Genomic DNA, 21,261 nt, shown 5'->3' on the forward strand with positions numbered 1-21,261 from the left:
AGAGAAGCAACCTAGAACGAAGGAGAAATTTCCTAACGGTGAGAGCAATCAACCCGTCTTCTGCTCAAGCAGAGGGTATGGACTAGAAGACCTCCGCGGTCACGTCAAACTCCGTTACTCTGTGTTAATTAATATGTTGGACTTAAAATGGGTCAATATGGAGCTTGAGCATGGACCTCAGGGGTGAAACAGGGTCCATTGCTCTCTCGTTGTGTTCCATCAACTTCACCGATGAGGAAATTTCTCCAGTGGAGTGGATCCACGTAGTTGCAGACCATCGCGACTAAGCGTCACATGCGCCTAGTTGGACAACATTCTTCACTTGCCAGAACATCAATACCCCAAAAAGGCTGCGTGATACGAGTTGACGGAGGGAAAACAGTGGCGGGGTAGACCACGCAAAATGTGGCCTCTGACGCTTGAAGATGACTCAAGGACAAGGACCTCAAAGGAGAAGATGCTGCCAAGGGTAGGATTCCTTGGAAGACACTTGATGCCCTACAGACTCTGTGCGGAAGGAAACAATGAGGAGGAAGAGGACGCTGTCTCTCAGCCTCATACGATTAGGGAAGGCAGTGGCTCATGTGGGGTTTTTTTTTGGGACGCTGGGCTGACAATGAATGAATGAATGAATGAACCTTTATTGTCAAAGTACCACCATGTATACATTGAGATTGGCTGAGCCTCCCTTCGTGCCCCCATCCCCCAACACACAGTGACAACAAACCCTCCATCCTACCACACCATGTGAACCAACTACACCACACACCGGCCTCCCAAGTCAATTCTGCATAAGTTCACAGAGATTATATCCCATTCAAGAGCCTAACAGCCCACGGATAAAAGCTGTTTTTCAGCCTGTTGGTACAGCTGGCTCTACTCCTGCATCTCCTACCCGATGGTAGGAGAGTAAAGAGATACCGTCCAGGGTGTGAGTCATCCCTGAGAATTTTCCTCACTCTTCCAAGGCAACGAGCCCTGGCGAGGTCATCCAGTGGTGTCAGGGGACAGCCCACAATATCTTGTGCTGTGCTCACCACCCTCTGTAATACTTTGCTATCCACAGCTGTCAGACCAGCATACCAAACCACAATACAGTACGAGAGGACGCTCTCTATAGTAGACCGGTAAAAGAGGGTCATTAGCTGTTGTTCTACCCTGTTCTTCCGCAAGACCCTAAGAAAGTGAAGCCTCTGTTGGGTCTTTCTGGGTACCTGAGTTGTATTAACTTTCCAGGTCAGATCTTCGCAGAGGTAGACTCCCAGAAATTTAAAGGAAGAAACTCTCCACACAGTCCTCCCCGATGTAAAGTGGGGCAGGTTCCTCCTTTTTCCTACCGGAAGTCTAGCACCAACTCTTTCATTTTGCCGATGTTCGGGTGCAAGTTGTTGTTGCAACACCATATGGAGTGTTTTTGTACCTCCGCCCTGTATGCTGTCTCATCCCCACCTGTAATAAGACCCACCACAGTCGTGTCATCTGTGAACTTAATTATCGCAGTAGATGGGTCGGATGATACACAGTCATATGTGTACAAAGAGTACAGGTAGGGGCTAAGCACACAGCCCTGGCTCATGTGTTTTTTTTTGGGGACACTGGGCTGACAATCAATAAGACCTCGCTCGAGGCTCGAGTGCTGCTGAGTTGCAGGATGAGAGAGCTCCCGTCATTTGCTCCAGTTCCAGCCAATCTAGCAATTCGAGTCATCGCGAGTAGATGGATAGGTACCACTTTGGTGGGCAGATTAATGGGGACATGAAAAGGACCCCCCCAAGTGGGCATCTCCTGGTGATGTCGCCAGCTAATTCAGTGGCCCCCCCAACCCTTTGGGCACTGGTTCCATACAGAAAGGTTTTTCCGCAGACCGGAGGGGGTGTAGTCTTGCATGCTGCCTGCATCCCGCGAAAGGGGCTTTGCTCGTTTGCACGGCTGAATTTCTGGCATGCCGCGGACTGGTGCCGGTCCGCAGCCCAGGGACTGAGGACCCCTGAGCTAATTCTTTCAACTCAGAAGCGCCTCGGTTCTTCCGACATGTAGCAGGAGTAGCAGTCTCACGTGGTTGCTCTTTCACGAATAACATTAGAGATAACTCCCAAATATGCCACCTTGCGTTCCCACATCAAAGAGCTGAGACATGAGAGCAGTGTTCCAGTATTTGAGGGGCTTCCACAAAGAAGAGGAGGGGGGGGTCACATTTTTCTCCAAAGCACCAGAGGGCAGGATGAGCAACAATGGTTGGAAACTGATCAAAGAGAGAAGCAACCTGGAATTAAGGAGAAACTTCCTGACGGTGAGGACAATCAACCAATGGAACAACCTGCCTCCAGAACTTGTGAGTGCTCCATCACTGGAGGTTTTCAAGAAGAGATTGGACAGTCACTTGTCCGAAATGGTATAGGTTCTCCTGCTCAAGCAAGGGGCTGGACTAGATGACCTCCAAGGTCCCTTCCAACTCTGTTATTCTATTCTATTCTATTCTATTCTATTCTATTCTATTCTATTCTATTCTACTCTACTCTACTCTACTCTACTCTACTCTACTCTACTCTACTCTACTCTACTCTATTCTATTCTAGACATACTCTATAATAAGTAGGACAGCGTTTTTTTCTTACCAAATGATTCTCAGAGCTTCCCAGGGTGGACCTACCTTTCAGCATTTTGACCGCCACCGTGGTGTAGCCAGCTTTACCCTTAAGTCGAAAGGCGGTCGCTTTGACAACTTTTCCAAACTCTCCCTCGCCCAGAGTCTTGCCAAGCACCAGGTTCTTCCGAGGAAATTCCCACTTGGGATCCTCCTAAGGAGAAAAGGAAGAGAAGAAAGTCAAGGAAACCAAAGGCCGAGCAGCATCTGGCAGGTGCCTCGTTCTCTCTTTCGAATTAATATTGCTGCTCCTTGCCGTGGATCAGTGGACACAGAGAGCTGGGTTCTTCTATTTGGGCTCCTACACATGACAGCAGAGTTGCAATATCTCAGGGGCTGCCCCAAAGAAGAGGGAGCCAAGCTCTTCTCCAAAGCACGAGAGGGCAGGACAAGAAGCAACGGATGGAAACTGATCAAGGAGAGAAGCAACCTAGAACTAAGGAGAAACTTCCTGACAGGGAGAACAACTAACCAGTGGAACAACTTGCCTCCAGAAGCGGTGAATGCTCCAACACTGGGAGTATTTAAGAAGAGATTGGACAGCCATTTGCCTGAAATGGTATAGGGATTCCTGCCTGAGCAGGGGTTAAACTAGATGACCTCCAAGGTCCCTTCCAACATCATCATCATCATGATCATCATCATCATGATCATCATTATTGATCATCGCACAGTCAGCCAGATGTTCAGACTGGATTTGGCTTTTTTGTCTACCTGTCGACAAAGGAACTGGGATAGGCAGATGTGGATGTTGGATGGCATTACAGATCTCGTCGCAGGATGGAAGCAGTTCCTAGTAAGGCCGCCGTTTGCAATTGACTGATGGCGAATTTGTCAATGCCAATGATGGTGTTCAAGTGGTGCTCCAGTTGTTTGGGGATTGCACCCAAGGCGCCTTATACTATTTGTACCACCCTTGCTTGCCTTTGCCACAGTCGTTCTATTTCTATTTGTAGGTCTTTGTGTTTTGTTATCTTCTCCAGTTCTTTCTCGTCTATTCTGCTGTCTCCAGGGACTGCCACGTCCACTATCCAGACTTTTTTGTCTTTCTTATTGACAATTGTTAAGTCCAGGGTGTTATGTGGCGGGTGCTTGTCTGTATTATTATTATTATTATTATTATTATTGTTATTGTTATTGTTGTTATTGTTATTGTTATTGTTATTGTTACTGTTATTATTTAAACTGGTTGCTGGTATTTATTAGCTTTTGTCAACGACATGGAACACTATGTAAACTTTTAGGAAGAAATGGGATCTGCTTTGCCTAGTTTTGACTTCTGAAGGAAAGTTTAGATCCAAAATCCAAACATCTCATAACACAGAATCCTCGGCTGAAAAGGATCTCGTGTTCAAATCCTGATCAGCCACTCTCCGGTTTCAGATGGGTTTTAATCTTTCTGCAAAGTTATTTCCTGGTCGGATCTACCTGGCAGATCTGACAGCAGAACCACAGGTTTTCTGCACGACAAAGTTTCAGGCCTTCTATAAAACACAGAGAAGGCAAACTTTGCTTTGGTGATTAAACAAGGATTTATAGTCGGAAATGTGCTACCTAGAGAACTATTCAATTTTTTGGAGGTTTTCTGAATGTAGGAAGAAGATAGCATTAAAACACCAGAATAAGGCTATAATAATCATAGTTAAAAGGTAAAGGTAAAGGTTCTCCCGCACATCCGTGCTAGTCGTTTCCAACTCTAGGGGCCGGTGCTCATCTCTGTTTCAAAGCCGAAGAGCCAGCGCTTGTCCGAGGACGTCTCCGTGGTCACGTGGCTGGCATGACTGGACGCCAAAGGCGCACGGAACGCTGTTACCTTCCCACCGGAGTGGTCCCTATTTTTCTACTTGCATTTTTACGTGCTTTCGAACTGCTAGGTTGGCAGAAGCTGGGACGAGTAACAGGCGCTCACTCTGCTACGCGGCACTCGGGATTCGACCCGCCAAACTGCCGACCTTCTGATTGACAAGCTCAGCGTCCTAACCCACTGAGCCACCGCGTCCCTTATAATAATCATAGTTAGTGATTTAAAAAAAAGAGAACCACTCTATTTTATACAGGCCACATGGAAGGATTGATACTCTTCTTTTAGGGAGACATTTAGGCCACCTGGGGGTTTACCTGTGACTTCTTGGCTGCAGCATGTTTTCCGCCCTGGGTCCCTTCCCTGTTGAAGACTCTCTAAGAGAAGTCAAACGACCAGCTGTATCAACCTTGTGAACTCTCAACCTTCCTCCATTATGTATTCAAGATGGACAGGGATTAATATGTATATGTTACTTATATGTAAGGGTGTAGGTCTACACATGTTGTATATGGTGTGTTTAAACGTGTGTTATGCGTGTGTACACTTGGAGAGCAAGCAACTACATTTCTTTCTCTTTTTTTTTTCAGCTGGTCGTTTGCATTCTTTTAGAGAACCGTTGAGGACACCTGGAAGTTTATTGGTATCATCAGGGTCTCCCGTGTAGCGCAAATAGGCGTGGAGCCTGCTTCCAGCAGTTCCAAGAAGGCTCCACACACAGTTGCACTACTCAGGCGACCCTGAGGAGACAGATAAACCTCCAAGGGGCCTCAACGACTCTCTCAAAATGCAAATGACCAGCTGGGTGCAAGGAGTATAAATCCTTCCACTCCCCACCATCCAGTCAGAGCTGAAGAAGCTTCTCTCCTGAAAAAGCACCTTTGGGACAACCAGGACCTGGATGACAGAGAATCTCCACAGATACGTGGATCTACTATTTATACCAGACTTGGCCAAATTAAGAGGGCTTTTTTTCCCCCCAGCAACATGGCAAACGTAGCCTCTGCTGGGACCTTGGAACACAGCGTCCACAGTGGTTGCTTGGAAGAGATCCCAGGTCTACATTTTATAACTGCAGAAAGCTTGACAGTCCTACCCCATCAAATTTAAGATTTATAAATAGTAGGTGGCAATTATGCTGGAATCTGCCTCAATCCTCTCTGTATTCTTGGTGCCGGGAGGAAGGGACTAAACGCTGTTTGCAAACAGAGTTTTGTGCCGATTTATGTAACTTCAAGGGGAAGGGAAATATCTTTTCAAAAGCCACCTCTTCAATCTAGACAATTGCTTTTCTGTACTGGGAAGCTACTGAGAATTTAAAAAAAAAACAAATTAACACACAGGCTTCCACGGAAAACATCTGCTCTTAATATCGAAACACATCGTGGAAAGACCGGTGGTTCGGACTCTGGGCTTTGGGCGTTCTTCCTTTTTCACTTCTTTTTCAGTTGTGAGTTGCTGACTGTTCTTCTGATTGCTCCAAAAACCTTGAATATACAGGTGATGCTCGACTTATGACCGCAACTGAGCCCAAACATTTATGTCGCTAAGCGAGGCAGTAGTTACGTCAGTTTTGCCCCATTTTACGACCTCTCTTGCCGTGGTTATTTAAGTCCAGTCACCGCAAATGCCCAATATAGTTTGGAAATGAAACTGGAGCTAAGTCATTGTGTCTTCACCATTTGGGGGCTATTTATAGAGCTCAGTATTGTAAAACAAATAGCTGTGTGTGTGTGTGTGTGTGTGTGTGTGTGTGTGTGTGCTCTCTTTCCCTGTGTGTCATTCAAGACACAAATGGGTGACTATGACAACCAGATTTCCACTTCGCTTCTTGAAAACCAAACCAAACCTTGCTTTCATTTAAACAATGGCATTTTTTTTTCCCCCAGCGAAGAACTAAATTTGATATATTGTGCTGGCACAGTTGTTAACAGCTGCAAGGAGAAATTGCTGGCTGAGGTTGCTAGGGAACATTAAAATAATTGATTGCAGGCTTCAGGAAAAAAAAAATAGTTAACTATAATCTAATTGCTCCTTCCTGTAGAACAAGCAATCATGTGTTATGCTCTTTACCAAACAGCACATAACTAACAAATAAAGTATTGTAACGAACAGAAACATGTGGAATATTTGCCGTTCATACGGGCTTAATATGGTCGGATCACAAAACGCGCGTGGAAACTAGGGATTTGCAAATAATAACACCCAACTTTATTTTAGAGAGCCTTACCCCTTACATCTAATCGCAATCCATAAACATTCTGTTTAACTAGCTAGCATATCAGTGTATTAACTCTAAGCCTCTAATAGCTAGTTTTACAGTTACTGACCTCTTCATTGTTCAGTCTTTTTAATGTTTGCTTTTAAGACACCTAAGAGGGAAAATAATTCTATTTATCACTCGAAAGTAGAGGGGGTGGGGGAGAGAAGATACATAAAATTGGTTAGCTGTTACACGCACACCTCCATGATATATTGATTTTTTGCCATTGTATTTGTAGCTCAGGGTTGCACCGATGACGTCACCTAGTTTGGTAATGAAATGTCTGCCAGGAAACAACCAAGCTAAGAACGCCAAGGACCCCACATTGAATTTTTATACGTGACTTTCTTTAAGACACATCTCAAACTGAAGCACAAGAGACTGAGATTCAGACAGCTCAGACTCATCCCCAACAGCCTGTGTGCCCGTCTTCAACGGTGAAGGGACCCAGGTCAGAAAACATCCCTGCAGCCAAGATGGCTCCATGCCCATTTGCACCACTCAGGTGACCCTGAGGACACAGGTAAACCTCCAAGTGGCCTCAACGACTCTCTAAAAGGGAGGCAAATGACCAGCTGTCTGCAAGGGGTATAAATCCTTCCCTTCCCCACCATCCACTCAGAGCTGAAGAAGCTCCTTGGATGAGAAGTGAAATGTCTTCAAAGAAAAACATGGTAGTTCTGAAAAAACACCTTTGGGACAACCTGGATGACTGAGAATCTCCATCGACCTCATCCGCTTTTACTCCCAAGTAGCAAGCTGAGATTAAACAATGAGGTTTTTGAAACGGGGTTTAGTGTGTTTTGCTTAGTGCCACCCAGTGGTATGTCAGAACTAGTACGTGTGGTAAAGTGCCTGCTCCAAAAACCTTATTAAATTCTCTTCTCTCTTACATTCCTTTCGGCCTCCTACATCCCCTCAGAGAGACGCTTGTCTCCCAATGAGGCAAAGAGCCTCAGATAAGACCTGGCCAAGATAATCCTCCTCATTAAGCAGCTGAAAGCGAGAAGAACTTACAGGTATTTTAAATGCATCTACTGACATTTGGTTCTCGGAGTCCATGGAGGGCCGACGGACATTACTTGACGAATAGTTGACGGGATAGGCCTGAGCTGGGCGCCGGAAAGTCATCTCTGCCGAGGCGATGGGCGTTTTGGGCGCGTTCTTGTGGTAGCGATGAATGAAGTAAGAAGAGAGGACGACCGAGATAATGAAGGAGAGCAAGACTCCCCCAGCAATCACCATTTTGCACATGTCGTCGCACAAAGCTTCTGCAGAGAAAGAAGAAATAGCTGAGACCAGATTCTCATCGCTCTTGATTTTGCTCTCCCTTTTTTTACGATGCCTTAATTCGAGATGGCGTCGGGGTATTTACTGGCCGGCTGCCCTTCCTGACACCTACGCGAAGTTCACAGCAGATATCTTTTTTCTTTGCGCCCAGAGAAACTTTTACCGTTACTTAGCATTGAACTTTCAATCTTCCTACTGGGAAGTGAGCGGTGACCGCACTGCTCTTGCTCCTGGTCTTGCTAACTATGGGCAATCCTCAAATTATGACAACAGAGACCAAAATCTCTGTCACTAAGCAGGACAGTTGTGAGCTTTGTCCCATTTTACGATCCTTCTTGTCACCGTTGTTAAGTCAATCACTACAGTGATTTTACAACCATGTTACTAACTGACCAGCTGTAGTGATTCACTTAACAACAGTGGCAAGAAAGGTCGTAAAATGGGACAAAGAGATCCACACAAGGGCGGGGGGAAAGAGGCTTTCTGGTTCCTAATTATCCACATATTCATTTCGTTTATGGACGTGATCTACCATCCTTTTCACATTTTTTGAGCAATACATTTGCACTGGGAAACATCTGTTTAAGAGGACAACATTGTCACAAAAATGCTAGAGCAGGGGTAGGCAACCTTAGCTCTTTTATGACTCGTGGACTTCAACTCCCAGAATTCCTGAGCCAGCCACGCTGAGGGGAAAGGGAGAGGTTTCCAAGCTGAGCCATGCTGGCTCAGGAATTCTGGGAGTTGAAGTCCACAACTCTTAAATTTGCCAAGGCTAAGAAACACTGATTTAGACCAGCGGTTGGCAACCTTGGCTCTTTTATGACTCGTGGACTTCAACTCCCAGAATTCCTGAGCCAGCCACGCTGAGGGGAAAGGGAGAGTTTTCCAAGCTGAGCCATGCTGGCTCAGGAATTCTGGGAGTTGAAGTCCACGAGTCATAAAAGAGCCAAGGTTGCCTACCCCTGACCTAGGCCTAAGCCCCTTCATGACTCGTGGACTTCAACTCCCAGAATTCCTGAGCCAGCCACGCTGAGGGGAAAGGGAGAGAGAGTTTTCCAAGCTGAGCCATGCTGGCTCAGGAATTCTGGGAGTTGAAGTCCATGAGTCATAAAAGAGCCAAGGTTGCCTACCCCTGTGCTAGAGCATCCAGCAATGCAGTGAGAGACTCACAACTTCAGACTTACCCCGGATGTCATCTTTCGCGCAGTAGCAGCTTACTCCTGGAAAACAGTGACAAACTCCATGTCCTGCCCTGATTCCACTTCCAAGACTTCCTTTTTGATGGCCACCAATAATGTTGGTTCCTAAATCAAAGACGGATTGAGATAACTTTATTTGAGGCACAAGGGTTCAGTACCAGGTGGTGTTCTCTTAATAGATATTTGAAAATTTGGCTTATCAAAATAGGCGAAGCAAGTCTGGGCAAGAAAACTGACATCTGTTTGCGGATTTTATATTGCGGGAGCTTTTTTTGAATTGCTATCTTCTTCGAGCTTGCGGGTTGGTTTCCAAACGTTTCTGTCAACACTGCGAACATTGGATGTTCTTGCTTTGACAACAATGAAAATGCAGCCATTTTCTCTATGCTTTTAGAATTAGTTGGTGCTGGGAGGGGGGATTGGGATGAGAGTCCAGTTAGTCCTAACAATAAGAACTCAGCTGTGGGAACCCAAGATCATTGCGGCCAGAGTTGATAAGAGTTTTGGCGGGCTGGAGAGCTGGGGAGGAAGACCGCGCTTCAAGCTAATTGGGGAATGTGATTTACGATGGTTTATTGGAGGAGGGAATTGTGCTTTGTTACTTTGTATCCAGGGGAGGAGAATTTAGTTTTTGGGTTCAACTATGTAGTGCCGATACTTTGTTTCCCGGATAAAAGATTCTCTAAGGTAAACAATACCTCGAAGTTCTTTTGAGGGGTTTCACCTGTCGGAACCAGGACAATTTCATTAGCCGGCTAGGTAAAACCTTCAGCGGAGGTTAGAGGATGTCAGTGTCCTTCTGTTTATAAGGGCTTCAGAGATGGATCTGTGAAGTGAGGGTCTTGTGACGGGTCAGGTGAATCGTCAGTGAGTCTCGTGATGGGTCGTGATGGGGAGGTTAACTCAGTCAGGGTTATGGGGTGATGAACTGCTGGTGGGAGGAAGGGCTTGCATGGATTGGGCCCCACTGAAAGACCCATCACAAGACTCACTGATGACTCACACCTGACCCATCACAAGACCTTCACTTGACACACCCACACCTTAAGGCCTTATAAACAGAAGCCCACCCACACTGACGCCCCATAAATCCTGCTGAAGATGTTACCTAGCCTGGTAACGAAACGTTCGGAAAACAACCCACAAGCTTGAAGAATGAACCTTCACCTGAGTTGCTAGGAAGGAAGGAAGGAAGGAAGGAAGGAAGGAAGGAAGGAAGGAAGGAAGGAAGGAAGGAAGGAAGGAAAGAAAGAAAGAAAGAAAGAAAGAAAGAAAGAAAGAAAGAAAGAAAGAAAGAAAGAAAGAAAGAAAAAAGGAGGGAGGGAGAAAGAAGGAAGGAAGGAAGGAAGGAAGGAAGAAAAAAGAAAGAGGGAGGGAGGAGGGAAAGAGGGAAAGAAAGAAGGAAGGAAGGAAAGAAAGAAATAAAAAGGAAGGAAAGAAAGAAGGAAGAAGGAAAAAAAAGAAGGAAAGAACGAAAGTATTATCCTTCAAATGAGGTTTCGTTCCTGGTGATTTCATGGCTGTCTGCGTTCCATTTCATTCCGTTCCAGAATTCTTGACTGACTGAGGATTTCCCAATCTAGCTTACAGCCCTGGGAATCCACTTGGCAGCAGTCCATCAAAGCATTCCTCAGGCCTGATCTGTCTTACCTCCCTGAGCTATGACCAAGTCATCCACCAGATGCTATCGCCTGCTCAAGCACCCGTGTTGACTCAGGGACAGAAAGGTATCAAAGCCAAGAGTGATTTTTTTTTTAAAAAAGTGCGGATTCCATACTTGTGCAATCTTGAGGGCAGATTCTCTTATCTCTGCTTTCGACAGGATCGCAAATTCCATCCGGACATGTCTTGATGCTTGGACTACAAGTAGAGTAGTTGGTGGTTATTCCTAAAAACAGAACAAGGTTTCTGAATTCTGGGCAATGCATAGCCAATTCAAACCCAAAGGTGCTTTTTTTTTCCCAGGAGGCAACTGGACTTCCGTTGTTTTCCTTTGAAGACGCTTTGCTTCTCATCCAAGAAGCTTCTTCAGCTCTGACTGGATGGTAGGGAATGGAAGGATTTATACTCCTTGCAGACAGCTGGTCATTTGCCTTCTTTTAGAGAGTCATAGAGGCCACTTGGAGGTTTATCTGTGTCCTCAGGGTCACCTGAGTGGGGCAAATGAGTATGGACAGCCCTTTCTTAATAGAGGGGGAGGGATACAACATCACCTATCTCCAGTCTACAACACAGTCCATGCCAAGAAGGCTCCACACCCATTTGCACCACTCGGGTAAACCTCCAAGTGGCCTCAACGACTCTCTAAAAAGAATGCAACTGACCAGCTGTCTGCAAGGAGTATAAATCTTTCCATTCCCCACCATCCAGTCAGAGCTGAAGAAGCTTCTTGGATGGAAAATGAAACGTCTTCAAAGAAAAACAAGAAAGTCCAGTTGCCTCCTGAAAAAGCACCATCACGACAACCATGATCTGGATGACTGAGAATGCACACATGGCATGGTATCAAGCAAATCCTAATGTAAACTCCCTAGCAATTTATTGAAGCCAACTCGTGTCTGTGCCACTACAACGTGAAGTGAAAATGGATCCATTTTCTTGAAAATTGATCCATTCACACTGATTATACAGCTTTGCTCATGTGCAAGATTACGTGCAAAGTTTTTTTTTTCCCCTAGGAGAAATCTGGAGCAATGTTTGACAGTAATAGGGAACAAGATCTATTTCCTGTAGGTTGCAATCACTTAACGGCTGTTTTTATGCAGAATGGGAGAACTCACCAAGGCCAACTCACCGTGGCCAGTTCGCCATGGGACAGTTCAGCAAATGCAAAAGTTAAATTAATTTCAGTGGAACCAGGGGCCAGAATAATAAAATAGATAAATCCAGAAATACAAGAGTTGCAATGATTTCGACTGAAACATGTTGTTGTTAGCTGCGAAGTCGTGTCCGACTCATCGCGACCCTATGGACAATGTTCCTCCAGGCCTTCCTGTCTTCCACCATCTTCTGGAGTCCATTTAAGCTCACGTCTACTGCTTCAGTGACTCCATCCAGCCACCTCATTCTCTGTTGTCCCCTTCTTCTATTGCCCTCAACCTTTCCCAGCATGAGGCTCTTCTCCAGTGAGTCCTTCTTTCTCATTAGGTGGCCAAAGTATTTGAGTTTTAGCTTCAGGATCTGGCCTTCTAAAGAGCAGTCAGGATTGATCTCCTCTAGGACTGACCGGTTTGATCGCCTTGCAGTCCAAGGGACTCGCAGGAGTCTTCTCCAGCACCATAGTTCAAAGGCCTCAATTCTTTGGCGCTCAGCCTTTCTTATGGTCCAACTTTCACTGCCATACATTGCAACTGGGAAGACCATAGCCTTGACTATACGCACTTTTGTCGACAGGGTGATGTCGCTGCTTTTTAGTGTGCTGTCTAGATTTGCCATGGCTTTCCTCCTCAGGAGCAAGCGTCTTTTAATTTCTTGGCTACAGTCCCCCTCTGCAGTGATCTTGGAGCCCAGGAAAACAAAATCTGTCACTACCTCCATTTCTTCCCCATCTATTTGCCAGGAATTGAGAGGGCCAGATGCCATGATCTTGGTTTTCTTAATGTTAAGTTTCAACCCAACTTTTGCACTCTCCTTCTTCACCCGCAACAAGAGGCTCTTTAGTTCTTCTTCACTTTCTGCCATTAGAGTGGTATCATCTGCGTATCTTAGGTTGTTGATATTTCTTCCAGCAATCTTAATTCCAACTTTTGATTCATTTAGCCCTGCCTTTCTCATGATGTGCTCTGCATATAAGTTAAATAGGCAGGGCGACAGTATACAGCCTTGCCGGACTCCTTTCCCAATTTTGAACCAATCAGTGGTTCCGTGTCCAGTTCTCTTTTATTATTGGTGACTGAAACATGGTCACCAATAATAAAAGTACTGAAATGATTAATACACTATTGAACTGTCCCGCAAGGAGTTGTCCTAGACCAGGGGTGTCAAACTCAATTTCATTGAGGGCCGCATCAGCATTGCGGTTGCCCTCAGGGGGCTGGGTGGGTGTGGCCTGGGTGGGTGTGGCCTACTGGGTGGGCATGGCTAGAGTGTGTATGGCCTACTGGGTGGGCGTGGCCAGCTCTACATCCTTCGCATCAAGGGTGCCTATGGGGGCCTGGGCAGGAGTGGGACAGTTCTGAGGGTCTCTGGCAGGAGGAGGGTCTCTGGGCCAGGGCCAAGGCAGTGGGGACCGTTCCCTCACTGTTTCCAGGATGGCTTCGCGGGCCGAATGAAACCACTTCGCGGGCCGGATCTGGCCCCCGGGCCTTGTGTTTGACATGTCTGTCCTAGACCCATTTTTATGGTACCGTTACTTATTTCAGCAGGATCTCCACCGCCATGCTGGCAATATTAAGGATCTAATTTGGAGATGAAGGGCAGCCAAGCTCTTCAGGAAAAAGAGAAAGACACAGCAAGAAAAATGTTTAAAAGTTCAGGGATGAAGAGAAACCAAAGGAAACCCATCCCAAAAGGCAACTGGATTTTCTTGTTTTTCTTTGAAGACGTTTCGCTTCTCACCCAAGAAGCTTCTTCAGCTCTGACTGGATGGTGGGAAATGGAAAGGATTTATACTCCTTGCAGAAAGCTGGTCATTTGCCTTCTCTTAGAGAGTCATTGAGGCCACCTGGAGGTTTACCTATATCCTCAGGGTCACCTGAGTGGTGTAAATGGGTGTGGAGCCTTCTTGGCTACAGGATGCTTTCTGCCCTGGGTCCCTTCCCTGTTGGAGATGGGTGCAGGTGGTTGGGGATGAGTCTGTGCTGTCTGCATCTCAAACTGAAGCACAGATGGTTCCTGGAGTCTGCAATGTTTTCTGGAAATCCGTTCATACTCCCTCACCATTCAAAGGGTGTTCATCCCAAAGTGCATAGCTAAATGTCTGTGGAGGTTCTCAGTCATCCTGGTCAAGCTTGTCCCAAAGATTTGGGACAACCATGACTTGGATGACTGAGAACCTCCATAGACTGAACATCAGGGACAACATTTCCACTAACGAAATGCACACATTCCACAAAGCTGCATTTGCTGCAAAATACGGCTCAGGTTTTCAGGCAGATTTTCAAATCTTTCTCAAAGATACCTTTCCCGCTTCCCTGCCTCCACTGGCATTTCCCCGTCAGCACTCCGACACCTCCACATTCTTCGCACTCCGATCGTCTTTTGCTCGTAGCACAGGAGTCTGGACAGTTCTCATCGTTGTGTACAACTGGGAAGAGAAAGGCAGAAGAGGTTGTGACCCCAAGTGGCATCGCCGTCGCTGTCATGTGTGCAGACATCCTTCTTATAGCCCACGAATGTCGGGCACGGAAAATAAGGTTCACAGCAGTGGTGGGATTCAAATTCCTGAGCAACTGGTTCTCTTATTCGATACAGGCCTGGGCCTCCGATGCCTAGAACGGACTTCCCGAAGTGGCATTCATGCACTTCTGGTGGGCCATTCTAGGCCTGGGAGGCCTCCTCCAGGCCTTCAATGCCTCCTCCAGGTCTCCAAAGCCTAGAACGGACTTCTGGTGGGCCGTTCTAGGCCTGGGAGGCCTCCTCCAGACCTCTGAGGCCTAGAACGGACTTCTGGAAGTGGCATTCACGCACTTCCAGTGGGCCATTCTAGGCCTGGGAGGCCTCCTCCAGGCCTCTGAAGCCTAGAACGGACTACCAGTGAGCCATTCTAGGCCTCCGAGGCCTCTTCCAGGCCTCCGAGGCCTAGACTGGACTTCCATAACCCAGCCAGTTCTCCAAATTCAGGTAAATTTAGCTACCATTTCTCCCAAACCAGTGCAAACCAGCTGAATCCTACCACTGGATCACAAGTTAAGTTCCACCTTAGAAGATTTGTTGCTCGAGTCTACTCAGAAGAATCTAGTTAACTAGCAGTCGGCACTAAATTGGTGCTAGGTAAGAGTCAATGGAATTCAAAGGGGATCACTTGTAGCAACGTAACGATTCTAGGCTGAGTCCTCTCTTGACTCTGCCTCCAGGCTCCATCTGCCCTTCTCTTACAAGAATGGTAAAAGTCTTCACCCAGCGACTGACTTCGTAGGACATAATGCAACTTCTTTGGTGACTTCTTTCCTTCTGGGATGTTTTCATGATGCCCCAGCCAGCCGTCAGCCCCGGGCGAAGCTAGTGTTCACCCACTCAAGTGTTAACCAGGAATTATTCTGCTTCAATTCTTCTGAGATCAGCCAAGGCTGCTGGCTGGGTAATCCCTGATGAATATATGGATGCATCCATTAATGTTTCTACACCCAATATGGAACCAAAGTCATGGCAATTTGACTTCTATTCTTTTTTTATTTGAAACGTTTCATTGCTTATCCAAGCAGCTTCTTCAGTCTGAGCTAAGGAGCTCCTTGAACAAGCAGCAAAACATCTCAAACCAAAACAGAAAAGAAGTCATGTTGCCATGGTTCAGCTTCCAGACAACACTTTCTGGATGACTGAGAATCTTCATCGACTTCCAGTATGGAAATGGCTTACTTGTGGCTTTTCTCTGGTTAATTTCCCCCCATACACACACTTGATCTTGTAGCCTTCTGTGCCAGATCTTCTGGAGACCTCCCATTCAAGGAACAATGAGGTCCCAACCCTACCTTGTTTTTTTTTTTAAAGACCAGCCAAAGTTTGCTAGCTATTGCCACTTGCTCTGACTTTCACCAGGAACCTCAGCTGTGAGCTGTGAATGAACTAGTACTTCCCTTCTCAAATAAGGCTCTACAGTCCCGGCCTTCGTACTTCTCTTTCTAACGATAAACTGTATATTTATTTCAGAATAACAGAATTGGAAAGGACCTTGCAGGTCATCTAGTCCAGGGCTTTTCAACCAGTGGTACGGGTACCACCTGTGGTACATTGGCACCTGGCAGGTGGTACGCAACCATCCTTGAAAAGTGGTAGCAGGGGAGGGGAATGAGCTGAACTGGTGGCAGCACTGCACAAGCCTGAGCGAGAGACGGCTGGAGCTGCAGGGCTGTCAGGGCTCAGCGAAAGCGCCAGGATCAGCGCCAGGCTCCAGCTGGAGCTTGGCACTAATCCAGGCACTTCTGAGCCCAGAAGAAGCACCAATCAGCTGGAATGTTGCAGCATCTTCGGGGTCTTGTGATTTACATTCAGATGCTTGGCAATTGATTCATATTTACGATGGTCAGAGTGTCCCAGAGTCATGTGAAGTGACCAAAACCTGCTGCAACTACCCAGCAGACGGGGGTAATAAAAACCAAGCACCCACCCCACCCCCACTGCCAATCCTCAACAGAAATGCTCACAGCAATGAAAACCTCGGACAGGAGGAAGAGCACTGCCGGGCGGGCAGGCAGGTGTCTTGCTCGGCTGTGGTTTGGGGGGCACTTTTTTCAGTGCCATTGTAACTTTGAACAGTCACTAAGCAAACTGTTGTAAGTCAAGGACTACCTGCATTTCATCACTTTTTTCCTTTTTTTTTTTTTTTTGGTCATCAAATTTTTAACACCTTGCTAGGCGACTGGTGGTACTCGGATGTTGCCATATCCTAAAAGTGGTACAATGGGTGAAAAGGTGGAAAAGCCCTGATCTAGTCCAACCCTACCCCCACCCCACCCAAGCAGGAGACCCTACACCATTTCTGACAGATGGCAATCCAGTCTCTCCTTGAAAGCTTCCAAGTCTTTCCTCTTGCAAAGAAGCCTACACAAAATCGACTTATTCAACTCACTGAACAATAACAGAAGCTGTGGCAAGAGTCTTGCCCTTAGGAACTTAAAATTATCCATTTGTTTCACGGGGGAAAGGGAAAAAGTGGCGGGGAGCAGGGGAAAATTTCATCCCGAAGCTTTCTGTTGCAATACCTCTGAGAACTGGACAAAAGTGAACATTCCTTTGTTCTTTACTTGGAAGGTCTGTTCTGTATCAAGTGACTCCCCCCCCCACACCCATTCAACTGTAGCCAAGCACCAACTTTTGTACAAACAGCAAAGGTCTTACGTGATCCTTCAAGCAAGATAGTAAGATGAGCATAAGCCTCCTTCCTGCTCCACTCCTCTTTAGCTACCACGGGGTAGTGTATCTCTCGGCACTCGGGGTTCCGCAACACAGCTGAATGGTTCACGTAGAGAATTCCGTACTTGTCGTCGTGGCTTGGAGCAACCTCCACCGCGTAGCAGCTGACGTTCGGACTCTCTAAGCTGTAGGTGATGCTGATGCCGTAAAACTTCATGCAGTTGTCGATGCAGATTTTTCCTATCTAGGGTCAAAAGAGAGAGAGAGAGAGAGAGAGAGAGAGAGAGACAAAGAGAGAGAGAGAGAGAGAGAGAGGAGAGAGAAAGAGAGAGAGAGAAGGAATGGGGAAAAGAAAAGAGAAGCCATCAACATGTCAGCAAGACTTGCTGAAGAAGAGCAAAGAAGTGGATAGGATGGGATGGGATGGGGTAAGGTAAGGTAGGGTAGGGTAGAATCAGAGTTGGGAGGTCTTCTAGTCCAGAGGTTCCCAACCTTTTGGGCACCAGAGACCGGTTCTGTGGAGAAAGGCTTTTCCACGGACTGGAGAATGTGTGGTTGTGTGTGCTGCCTGCATCCTGTGGATGGGCCTTTCCTTGTTTCTGTGGACTGGTTGCTGGCATGCCGTGGCCTGGTACCGGTTCACGGACCAGGGATTGGGGCCCCTGTTCTAGTCCAACCCACTGCTCAAGCAGGAGACCCTACAGCAGGGGTGTCAAACTCAATTTCATTGAGGGCCGCATCAGCATTGCGGTTGCCCTCAGGGGGCTGGGTGTGTATGGCCAGGGTGGGTGTGGCCTACTGGGGTGGGCGTGGCTAGAGTACGTATGGCCTACTGGGTGAGCATGGCCAGCTCTACATCGTTCACATCAAGGGTGCCTATGGGGGCCTGGGCAGGAGTGGGACAGATCTGAGGGTCTCTGGCAGAAGGAGGGTCTCTGGGCCAGGGCCAAGGCAGTGGGGGCCGTTCCCTCACTGTTTCCAGGATGGCTTCGCGGGCCGCATGAAACTACTTCACAGGCTGGATCCAGCCCCCGGGCCTTGTGTTTGACATGTCTGCCCTATACCATGCCAAATAAATGGCTGTCCAATTTCTTCTTTAAAGCCACCATTGACGGAGCAGCCACAACTTCTGGAGGCAAGCCATTCCACTGGTTGATTGTTCCCACCGTAAAGAAAATTTTCCTCAATTCTAGGTTGGAACATCTCCTTGATTCATTTCCATCCGTTGCTTCTTTGGAAGTTCTTCTTCTTCTTCCTCCTTCTGTGCTTTGCAAAATAAGTTGACCCCCGTCTTCTCTGTGGCAGCCCCTCAAATATTGAAAGACTGCTACCTAGTTAGTCCTTCTTTAGATTAAACTATGCATACCCAGTTCCAGCAATCTCTTTGCAAAAGGCGTTAAATAAGCAGACCATCAAGCCATTAATTAAGGCCATATCCAGGGCCATTACAGGTTGGGGAAAGTATTATTATTCAAAAAATTTCTTCTACAGTCAGACAAGATAACACGATGCTGAAAAAGATCCCCCAGGTCTCTTTTTAACGCAGCTCGAACTTTTCACTGCAAGACTGGTTATTCAAACAGAAGTCATTAAATGCTATTTTATTGCGGAGACACGTTGCAGCAAATCCCTGCTGCTCTACCTATTTACTGCATTGCTAAAATGGAGATATGGCCTCAGCCCCTCTTCACCGTTGCGGGAATTTGTTTGTGGAGGACACTCGGACCTTTACGCATCTTGTATTGGCTCATGTCTCCAAATCAGATCAACTTTTTCTACAGATTATGGGGCAAAAGAAATGCAAAAGCCAATATGATGTAGCCGCGTTGGGTTAGAAATTGTGACATCCAGGATCAAGTTAGCTGTGGAAACTCACTAGGTGAATTTGGAGCAATCCTTCTCAGCCTAACATAGGCCAAAACATTGCTATATCAGGAGAAAGCGAAAATTAATCTTCATAGAAGCCCCCTTAGGTCTTTGAAGAAAAGCAGGCTATGAATCGAAATGAAATTTGGGTCTCTTCACCCTCGTTGATCCAGCAAGATAGGAAAAGGCTGAAATTCACAATCGTGGGAATTTAATGTTCAATTCCCTGGAATAATTAGATGACATGTCATCTAAAATGCCAGATAATTTACATTATAGTGTTAAATAAGAAAATGCATATTACATCCTAATGTTCTAGCCTCATCCCTAGGCACGGTAAAATGGTTTATAAATCAAGCAGCTGCAACTAATGTAACTTTTTTTAAAAAAAAGTAATCAAAACATTAGTAAATGGAAAAAGCGCTATTGAGGTTCAGTCATTTAACAAGCCTTGACCTGAGTCTCCAAATGTTTTTTAAGAAAATATCCATGCCTTTATGCAATTCTTCCCGTGTTGCCTTCATATGTGAGAAATGACAGCATAGGCTGGCATTTCCCGAATCTAATGGGTTCAAAAACATCCATTTCTTTCTCTGTTCCTCCATCGGAGGGATCTCTTCTTCCTGTTTTTAGCGCTGACCTTTGCGGAACTCTTTGCTTCTTCTCTATTCAGCCCAACGTCTCAAACCTCTGAAAATCGGTGGTTCTTTATTATATATATAACTGAAATTGTAAGGTGGGGTGTGTGTGACCTTTTTGGATCTGCTTCTCAACATGAGTCTCTAAGAATAGGGGATGTCATGTGTATTTGATAATATTTTTCTCCTGCTAGCCAAATGGTGGTTATCAAGTTGCCCGTGGTTCTTGGTAGCAGTGTTTCAGTATTTGAGGGGCTGCCACGGAGAAGAGGGGGGGGGGTCAAGGTGTTCTCCAAAGCACAGAAAGCAGGACCAGAAGCAATGGATGGAAACTCATCAAGGAGAGAAGCAACCTGGAATTAAGGAGATACTTCCTGACAGTGAAGACAATCAACCAGTGGAATGGCTTGCCACCGGAAGTTGTGGGTGCTTCATCACTGGAGGTTTTTAAGAAGAGACTGGACAGCCACTTGTTTCAAATGCTTGAATGGAGAGGGGGGACTAGAAGACCTCCAAGGTCCCTTCCAGCCGTACTCTTATTCAGTATATATAGAGAGAGATAAGCTTTAAACTACTTAGTTGTGATAGATCTCAGGACCTTTTCACATCCTGAGAATTCTCCAAGGACAGAGATAACGTTTTCATCTACCTTCAGACAAGTAGCTACAACGTTACGTGTATCAGCATGGGAGGAGAATAGACCTGGGGGAAAAATGTCCATCGTGGAAGTCAAACTGTCACAGAGTGACTCCAGTCACTGATTAACATTTTAAGTTTTGTGCGACAGAGAATTATAACACGAAGGAGTTCGACCAGGTCCCTTCCAATTCTTCTGACTCTGTTATTCCTGTGTAATTAGTATCTGGTCTGTTGAAAACCAACTCAAAGATATAATTTCCCCCTTGTTATGTTATTCCAGACATGTCAAACACAAGGCCAGGGGGGGCGGATCCGGCCCGCGAAGTGGTTTCATGTGACCCGCGAAGCCATCCTGGAAACAGGGAACGGCCCCCACTGCCTTGGCCCTGGCCCAGAGACCCTCCTCCTGCCAGAGACCCCCAGATCTGTCCCACTCTGCCCAGGCCCCCCATAGGCACCCTTGATGCGAACGATGTAGAGCTGGCCACGCCCACCCAGTAGGCCATACGCACTCTAGCCACGCCCAGCCAGTAGGCCACGCCCTCCCTGGCCATACCCACCCGGCCCCCTGAGGGCAACCGCAATGCTGATGCGGCCCTCAATGAAATTGAGTTTGACACCCCTGTGTTATTCTTTCTCAGCTTCTGGACTGCTCATGTTGTGGCCCTCTTTACCACTGAACTACTGGTTATTCCATTGTTTGAAAGACTTTCAGAATTTTGCCAATAAACTTTCAAAGTGATGCTTTTGCTCACGAAGAAAAGCCCCCCCCCCAAAAAATGTGACTTTTGGAGAACTTCAGAACTGCAGAACCTCCAAGAAAACAAGTAGGAAGATAATGGCCTCTTAATGTGTTGCTATTCTTATTTCAACAAACTGAGCAGAAATATTACGCCTGGAAATAACAC

General features: G+C 46.5%; 1 protein-coding gene across 1 annotated transcript in view; it reads right to left on the bottom strand.

Moving 5' to 3' along the window:
- The window catches only part of RET (ret proto-oncogene), a gene marked incomplete at both ends in the record, with an annotated part of 117,502 nt that overhangs the window by 24,884 nt on the left and 71,357 nt on the right, over window positions 1-21,261 (bottom strand). The window contains 6 exons of the mRNA XM_083364185.1: window positions 2,651-2,798; window positions 7,726-7,979; window positions 9,186-9,305; window positions 10,978-11,088; window positions 14,320-14,445; window positions 17,196-17,454. Of these exons, the coding sequence (XP_083220311.1) occupies window positions 2,651-2,798; window positions 7,726-7,979; window positions 9,186-9,305; window positions 10,978-11,088; window positions 14,320-14,445; window positions 17,196-17,454 (1,018 nt within the window). The remainder of the gene's footprint in view (window positions 1-2,650; window positions 2,799-7,725; window positions 7,980-9,185; window positions 9,306-10,977; window positions 11,089-14,319; window positions 14,446-17,195; window positions 17,455-21,261) is intronic.

The sequence above is a fragment of the Vipera ursinii genome (genome assembly GCF_947247035.1).
Source record: "Vipera ursinii genome assembly, chromosome: 5".
Classification (NCBI taxonomy): domain Eukaryota; kingdom Metazoa; phylum Chordata; class Lepidosauria; order Squamata; family Viperidae; genus Vipera; species Vipera ursinii.